Below are 8976 nucleotides of genomic sequence, written 5' to 3' on the forward strand. Positions count from 1 at the left end.
GAAACATTCTATATAAAGGTGGAAACTTCTCCCTATCATACGTGTTTTAAAAACCTTGAGCTCAAAGAGGACAATATTTGCTACCTGTGGGTTTGGGCTGTTACAGTTAACATGTTGGAACACTATTTTTATTGACATGTAACCTTTTTGATAAAAACCAAAATCAAGGTTATAGATGCGTATGCTCAAAGTAAACAATAAAAACAATATCATACTTTTGTGTAGATTCGTTCTTTATATCTCTCGTATAAGAGGCATGTTCATAGTGGACAATATCCTACATTGTGGAGAGTCGTGTTCATCTAATATGGTATCAGAGTCATGTCCTAAAGTTAGTCGTGTCAATAAATTAGTAAATCTTTAAATGTCGAACAAAGGATTCGAAAAGAAAAAGAGTCAAGTGGCATAGTAAAAAATGACTAAAACTACGGGTACTCATTTATATTATTTTAATTCTCATAATAAATAAATAAAGTCCAAGACGATTTAACCCATCCATCCATTTTTCACCACTTGTATTTTTATCTCCCCGTTTGGTCAAGTTTACAATGGAATGAAAGGGAAGTAAAAAAAAAATTAGTCCCAGGATTCCTGTCAATATTCAATCCTACGGTCCCGTAATCCCAGAGATTAGACGTCCAATCCGCCAGAGTCTCCGTCCAAAAACCCTACGGACAAAAAAAAAACGTCACTCTCACCCCTCTTAGAAACGCCGTTGGTCGTCGTCATCGTCATCATCAATCCCCGACTGTCTATCCACCACGTGTCCATCCTCAATTGGCTGTCACAACAAGCCGAAAATCTTGACATTAAATGAAAGTTACACTTTCTCCCAACAGCTTCTGCCACCACCTTTATTACAACCCAAACAGATCTGACATCCCAGCCCCACCTCCACCGGCGGCGCGTAACTCCACTCTCCATAAATATAATGAACTTGATTTAACTCAAGTTTTTGAGAAAAGAAAAGATAATATATTGAAAATACACAACCAAAGATTGGGAAGATTACAGATTACATGAAATCAAGAGGGAAAAATTCAAATACATAACATAACAAAACACCCTTTTTCTTCTTCATCGGAAAACTTGAACTCGAGAGGGTAGACTTGAGTCAATACCCGAACCACCACCACTACTATATATATATAAGTTCAAAAGAAAAACCCTTTTTTTTTCTCTTTCCCGAGTCACTGACTCGGTGACTAACACGCGCGGTTCGTTCTTGACTCAATTACCCCCACCACTTCACCCACCATTACATCTCATTTTCTTTTTCTTTTTCTTTCACACCCTTGACATCTCTAATAATAATAGTAATAATAATAATAACAATAATAAAGGAATTACTTGGGAGGGGGTTAAAGAAGTAAAATAAGGTTTTTTTTTTTTTTTGATTAAATCCTAAAAAAAAATAAATAAACCCAACAGCACGTGGGGGAGTCACGTGAGGAGTGAGGCATTAGGTTTCACATTGAAGAGCGGCCTTGATCTTTTGAACGGTGCAAGAGATGAGATTATTGACCGTTTCAACGGATTCCACGGTGAGCTTGGCTGTAGGGAGGCTATTCACGAGTATTTGAAACGCGACGGTCAGGAGGGACCCACCACCGCCTGTCACTCTCTGGCTCTGTGGCCCATCCCCGCCACTTGGACTGCTGCCGTTCGTCGTTGTCAGCCCTCGACTCACCGCCCCGTCAGGTACTATAGCAAACCCAGATGGCAGAAGCGCCACATATGCCGAATCGCCGCCGTTCATCACGACGTGCATAGCCGGAATATCCACCGGCGCGTACACCACAAGGGACCCAGCCGCATCTATGCAAGTCTCTTGTAGAATCAACATACTGCTCTGGTTCGCATTCATAGCCTGTGTGTTACCCCCACCAGAGTTTACAAGTCAAAACCAGAGAAAAAAAAAAAAAAAGGTAACTTTATAACATGATTTTGCATGAAATAGATGGGGAAAATGGATCAAATGAAAAAGAAAAAGGAAAAGTGGGTCAGAATTCAGAAGAGAAATTGACAACTTATATTGTTTTTGCCTTTATGTTGACTTTTTTTTTGTTTTTTCATCATGAGAAGCTACATAAACAAACAAAAGTAGCTCTGTAAAAAAAATGTCCTCATGGATACTTCCAATTTCCAAAGTCGACCCTCTGATCCCCACAAATGATACACATCTACAACTCAGGGGCACATGCGTTATGGAAAAAGGCATCATTTGGAATTCAAAATAAATATACTTATATATATATATATATGTGCGTGTATATATATATAGAGAGAGAGAGAGAAATAATACGCTGGCTCTTAATAGAGAGACGCAGTTGCCATGATCTTGCCCTTTGGCTATATGGGCCATCTCCTGCATGGGGCCGCCGTTGGATAGGATGTCCCATTCGCTCCTCAATCGTTCGTCCCGGAGAAAGTCGAAGAGTCGTTGAGGTGATAACGGTAGCCAAACCGACGTAGCAGCACTCAACACAATGCCTGGTGGTTCCCCAGGATCGTCGACGCTCTTTCGTGTCATGACACGTACGTCCTCATCCACACTACCAGCATTCAGCTTGTTCCATTTATGCACCGTTGATGCACACACACCCGCACAGAAGTTTGCTGTCATTCGTTGTGCAAGCTTCAGCATACTACGTCGCCCACCTGCAGTTATCGCTACAGCAGCAAAACATTCACAAAATTCAACAACTTTTACTTCTAATATCATCAATAGTCACCAAACGCAAAGACAATGATACCAGTGTGATCTCGAACAGGTACAGCAGACGACATGAGGATAGCGAGACACTCGCATTGTCGTTGAAGGATAGCAACCCACCGTTGCGCTCCAAATCCCATACCAGAGCTGAGAAGCGGTCGGTATAGCTGATGAACTTGGCTATCATCGTACTCCGCATGTTCCACCCACGTAACCTGCTCCAATAATCGTACATCATATACTAAATATACTATATAGTTTTTTTTGACATCTACATCTAAAATAAACCTTAATCTTAAATTTGATTCGCATAATAATATGTTCATCAAGTCAAAGCATGATCTCAGCAGCAGATTGACTAAAAAACAAAATTTTCTGTAAGAAGTAAAAAGTCAGAAATGATTATTTGGAACAAAAACAAAGGAATCAAATTAAAGAAATGGGTTGAAAAAATGGTATGAGGAGAGAGATAGAGAGAGAGAGTCCAAAAGGCAAAAGCAAGAAAAAACCAAGCAAAAGAAAACAAAACAGAAAAGAGTGATAAGAGTTTGACTAAAAAAAAAAGACACCGACACATGACAATGGCTGGAACCAGTTCATAAAAAAACCAAACACACCATAATCGAAGTAACAAAAGTAGGCTCCAAATTAGATTCGAATAGAAACATCAAAATGCCTTAGCTTTTATTCAACTAATCAACCAAACTCCCCACTATTTATATGGATAAATATAGAGTTTAATGAGCTCGAGGCACAGAAATTTGTGTAATAAAACAAGAACCTCGATTTCCAAACGTTATTTTAATCGAAATTAACCAAACCCAGATGTTGAAATCTCAAGTTCTAGATAATTTGAAGAATCCCAATGACTTATTGCATTATTTTGGAAGCTTCAGATTCTAAAATATTGTGTTTTTTTTTTCTGACAGATTAGTGATTATGGTGAATAATCACTATACTATTGAAGTCTTGTTGACTTGTGGGAAATGGAAGTGGCTTTGAATTTTGATCTCCTGAGTAAAATGGCTTCTTGGATGGAAGATTTCATGGAAAGAACATTTAATTTTCGTAATCCCATGAAGAAATTATGATGTTTTTTTTTTGTTTACCTTGGAATATCCATTGGGCATGTCTTGAACGACACACCCAGAAGGAAGCCTTCTGCAGTTGATGAATGAGGAACCACTGGTTGGAGTCTCTCGCATGGCATCCACCGATAGGTCGACGACAGCCCAAACCCCTTCGGCGTGCTGCTTGCAAAACCGCAGAAAATTGACTTCCCGGACGGGTACTAACGGTGAGAGGACTTGAAGCTCGGCATGCATCTGTGATTAAACAAAACCAATTATGGTGTTTTATGAACTGTGAAAGAAAGAGGTAGAGTCTGCAAATTCTATATCTTACCAGTTGAAGTGCACCATTCCTTGTTCCGCCCATGCCACTGGAGATCACATCGGTGGTTGTCGTTCGAGCAATCATACATGGAAACATCTCTGCCCATCGATTCTGCATAAGTTTCGAATCAGAAATCAGGAACAAAACCGTTAGGATTGTTTATTAGATATTCGTTTTTAGATGTTTACCGCGTCCATCAATGTCTCGACGAGCGCAAGGCTGTTGATAATCACCATGCCAGTTTCTCTCGAGGCCTCGGTAACGAAACCGTTAGGTTTCATGCCGATGCAAGGAGTGAATGTCCTCATGTATTCTTCCTGGTTCAGTATTTCTCTTCCACCTTCCAAGCTCCCAATCCAAAGAGACTCATCAGTCTGAGCCATTTTAACCAATTCATCCATGGCAGCCAAAGCAAGCTCGAGTAGCATAGATCGCTCCACCGACCGATCGAGCCCCATCCCTGGTGTTGGCCTCACAGGTGGCTGAACAACAGACAGATTACCGGACAACCCGCCTCCAAAGTCCGGTCCAATAGGCATCGACGTCGCCATGGTCAAACTCCCAAATCCATTACTCCCAACTCCCAGTTCCAAACTCGAGCTTGGCAATGGAGGTGCAATGGAGTTAGCCAAGGACGAAATCGGTCTTCCAAGGAATTTCCCAGCTAGCGTGCAAACTCGGTCCAACTCATCCTTCAAACGAGCATTCTCGATCCTTAACTGCTGCTCTTCCAGCGAAATCTCTCCGATAATTGCCGGACCACCACAGTTTGAACAGATCGGATTCCTCATGGCATCTCGAATCGACATATTCTCAGCTCTAAGCTTATCATTCTCCTGTCTAAGCAAAGTATTCTCATGGCGTTCCAATTGGGTCTGCTCCAAAACATAAAAACACTCATAATCCAAAGTAAAACAACAAAAAAATGAAGAACCCAACAACTTCGTACAAAACAAAATGGTGCAGTTCATCAATTACCTTCATCTGGGTCCGACGATTTTGGAACCAAAACTTAACTTGCCTGGTTTCTAAGCACAGCCTCCGACTCAACTCGAGCCGTTGCTTCTCATCAGGATGAGGGCACTCTTTAAAAACACTAACAAAACAAAAACAGGTTCAAAAACGGATTGAAGAAGAAAGAAGAAATTAAAAGAACGAAAAAAACAACAAGCGTACGATTCGAGCTCTTGGATTTGCTGAGGAGTGTGTCGGTGGTAACGCTTCTTCCTCGGAGGATTGTCGGCGGCGTCTTGGTCGTCGCCGGAGCCGCCGTCCATGTTGTCACTTCCAGATCTACTCTCGTGCTCTTCGTCTCTGCCTCTTCTCCCAACATTGTGCTCGAAACCCTCGGGTAGTCGGGCAGCCAAATCCCCTTGCCCGCCGTCCAGGTTCGTCTGAGGGATTTTAAAACCCATTAGAACTCACACACAGATTAATCGAAACGAAATAAAACGAAGAAGAAACGAGGGGGAAAGTGAGTTACAAGAGCGAGAGAGAGTCCGGGGGAGTTGAACATGGATTTGGTGAGAGATTGAGTTATAAGGCGCGGCGGAGCGACTGCACCAGATGGCATAATTCCGCCACCAGGGATACCGCCGGTGGGGTTATTATTGGAAGCAGTGGTGTTGTTGTTGACGTAAGATAAATCGGCTACGATTCGAGCACCACCGCTTCCTCCACCGCCGCCGTCAAGAAAACCCCCAAAACTCATCAATCAAAGCTTCAATAACACTTCCCTTTTGTTTCCCTTCTTCCACTCGCTACCGTTATGTGGGTCTTATCCAAAATCAACAAAGAACTCAGCCCAAATGCAGAGAAATCAGTGAAACGAAGCCATTCCTCAAAAACCCAGAAGCAAAAAACACAGACCCACAAAATCAAAAGCAGTAAGAAGACGAGAGAGAGGGCAAAATGGCAAAAACAAGAAAACCCTTCTGCTATTCCTTCCTCCTCCTCCTCCTCCTCCTCTCTCTCTCTTCAAAAATAAAAAAGAAGAAGAAGAAGCTCAAGAACCCTTGTTAATGGTGGGTGTCTCTGTGCATGTTCAAAAACCTTCTAAATACCCCATTTCAAGGTAGCAGAAAACTTGGAGAATCCAAAAAAGAAAAAAGAAGAGAGGGAGAGAAATGGGGGCAGGATTTTTGGTTTTTGTTTTCTTTTTAAGACTTGTAGAGAGAGAGGGAGGGAGAGAGAGAGAACAGATAAAACTGAATATGTGGAGTATTGGAAGCCTTAGAAACAGAAGGGTCCAAAAAAGAAAAGGCGGGGTGCGGTTGACTCTCAATCTCCCTTCCCCAAAGTCTGTGAATGGCAGAGAAAGAAAGGATGAAGAAGAAGAAAGAAATTTGATGTTACAATGCAATTTCCATTTCTCTCACTTTGTGAACTCCAAATTTTTGTACCAATCTCTTCCCTAAATTATGTTACTCTTTCCTAAATTTCCCAATTTTCTTTCTTCTTTTTTCACCCTCCAAAATTTCAACATACATCCATTAACATTCAACACCATCACGACTAAAAATCCACCCCATCCATACAACTTGTCCATATAATTTTTTTTTAATTATTATTACCCACCTCTCTTCAAAATCATTTTTAATTTAACATGTAAATTTTAATTATTATCATCCCCTCTCTTCAATTATACTTTTATTTAACCCTTCGAACCAACTCAACCCAAAAAAGTTACGATTGGATGGGGTTGGATTTATTATTTAATAAGATGTTTTTGTTGCTAAAATTAATACTTGAACAATTGGGTTAATTTTACATTGTCGATGAACTAGAAATAAAAAACTCCCATTTAACTATAATTTTTGTCCTTAATATTACAAAAAATTTAAAATACTACTCATAGATCTTAAAAGTTGAAGACACGTATTTATAATTTGAAAAGCTTTCAATTTATGTTTAGCCTTAGACTATCTATAGTTTTAACTATTTAAGATCATATCGATTAAATTTAAAGAATGTGAACTCGTTGAATAAATTACCTTTTAGTAAGTCTCTAAAATTTGATGGACTTATTAAACATATAAGGAAAGTATAAGATTATAAACAAATTTTAATAAAGATCCCACATAGAATTTATTACTAATTGACTCAAAATTTAAAAGATGGGATCTTTTAGTGAAACAAAAAGACAAAATTACTAGAGTTTATGTCTCAAATGAACCATACATATCATTGTAGATGGTGGCTGTTCTTAACATGGTATAAGAGTCAGGTCAACCGAATCTTAAATTATCGAATAAAAAAGTTTGTGAGTTTTGAATGTATAATCAAAAGTGACTCTCGTGTGTAACAAAGGGTGTACTTGTTCAAGGGCTCCAAAAATCGAGGTCTCAGGAGAGGTTTTATGATATATTTTGTTCGAGGAGAAGATTACTAATGATTATTAGAAGGGAGCCATTTTGGGGAGACTAAAAACAAAGTCACTAAAATTTATATTCAAACACCACAATTTCATACCAGTATCGATGAGGAGGGTTGTTCCTCTTCAAAATTTAAAAAAAGAAAATAAGAAATTGAAATTTTGTAATAAAAAAACAGTAGTCGGTGAGAAAACGAAGGAAACCAACAGATTTTGTCGGGTTTGACTCGCCGGAAAATCTTGAATTTGAAACCCATTGCCGGGGTCTTTTGTTCTTCAAATTCGTGAGTAAAACAACTGCGAATAGGTCAATTACTTTGTGATTTTTTTTTATCAGTTGGTGATGGATAAGAGAATTATGGAACCAATTTGAGGAGGAAACCACCGCAACGTGGTGGCAAGCTAACTGGAATTCTGGTTTTAGTTGTGTGTGGTCGGGCTTCTTTGTTTATAATAGTGTTGCTCGAGTAAACAAAGCCAGGAAACAAACCGCTATGCAATGACTAGAATTCATGTACGAAGAGTTTTGAGGAGGGAGTTGGTGTGGGTGAGGCATTTAGTATTTCGGAAGCTAGCAGCATTGGTCCTGATAACCCCAATATACGTTTACCGTCGATAGGTTATTGTTTTCCTTAGTGTGGATTTATCTCGTTGTTTGTGTTGGGTTTGTTGGAGAAATTGGAGATTATTGAAGGATGAAACGATCACTCCGAGTAAAGTAATAGAAAATAAGAAGAAATGAAGTTTATTTATGTCCATGAATTATGAGTTGGAGAAGTCGGACTCGTTCGACTTCAATATGATTTTATGGTCTAATCAAAGATTTTGGAGAATATTATTTAAGTCCTAGTTTAAAGGTTGATGACTCGGGTGATTGGCCTTACTATCAGCTCATCATCATGTACATCATCCCAAGTGTCATGATGATGAGATGATATGATGACATCATCATCATCATGTCATCATATCATCACATGATTGCCCTTACTATCGGCTCAGTGGAACGATTTGCTTTATGTATAAGAGTACGTGCCTAGTGACCCTTGCACGTGTCATTTATGTCTTATGTTATATGATGATCATGTATGATACATGATAATATGATGTATGCTGATGAGATGACTTAATATGATGATATTTCATATTAAAATGATGTGCATGTATTAAATGTCATGATGCATTATGACGACGAGTTTTTTTAAGAAACAACCCTAATTAACATTAATGATGATTAACGTATGAAGGTCAATACATGCATGTTACCTAGGGAAATGTGTAAATGATGTATAGGGTTATGCCATAAAAATGATTTAAAGAGGAAAACTATTATGACCTCATGCTGATTGTATGTTCATATACATCAAGTTACTTTCCCATTTATGATGATGAGTATATATGCGTACACTATGATAATGATGATATTCAAGGGTTTGCTGATCTTTAGACATCTGGTTTCAGACAACTAGCCCGACTATGATGGGTCAAACGGGTG

General features: G+C 39.2%; 1 protein-coding gene across 1 annotated transcript; it reads right to left on the bottom strand.

Annotated features, from left to right (window-relative positions):
- Positions 1 to 777: 777 nt before the first annotated feature.
- On the bottom strand, positions 778 to 6438 carry LOC111494171 (homeobox-leucine zipper protein ANTHOCYANINLESS 2-like). Its single transcript, XM_023144046.1, has 9 exons — positions 5595 to 6438; positions 5288 to 5505; positions 5090 to 5207; positions 4300 to 4986; positions 4121 to 4222; positions 3826 to 4041; positions 2757 to 2931; positions 2306 to 2673; positions 778 to 1870 (listed from the first exon to the last, which is right to left on the bottom strand). The coding sequence occupies exons 1-9, from the start codon at positions 5820 to 5822 to the stop codon at positions 1463 to 1465; spliced, it is 2520 nt and encodes an 839-aa protein (XP_022999814.1). The 5' UTR covers positions 5823 to 6438; the 3' UTR covers positions 778 to 1462.
- Positions 6439 to 8976: the final 2538 nt, after the last annotated feature.

Source organism: Cucurbita maxima, unplaced genomic scaffold (assembly GCF_002738345.1).
Source record: "Cucurbita maxima cultivar Rimu unplaced genomic scaffold, Cmax_1.0 Cma_Scf00020, whole genome shotgun sequence".
Lineage (NCBI taxonomy): Eukaryota > Viridiplantae > Streptophyta > Magnoliopsida > Cucurbitales > Cucurbitaceae > Cucurbita > Cucurbita maxima.

Bases quoted from the DNA above. Each gene is read 5' to 3' on its own strand.
- LOC111494171 (XM_023144046.1), bottom strand. From the start codon at position 5,822: ATGAGTTTTGGGGGTTTTCTTGACGGCGGCGGTGGAGGAAGCGGTGGT. The intron at 5,208-5,287 runs GTACGCTTGTTG...TTGTTTTGTTAG, and splicing joins CAAATCCAAGAGCTCGAATC to TGTTTTTAAAGAGTGCCCTC. The intron at 4,987-5,089 runs GTAATTGATGAA...GTTTTGGAGCAG, and splicing joins ATCGTCGGACCCAGATGAAG to ACCCAATTGGAACGCCATGA.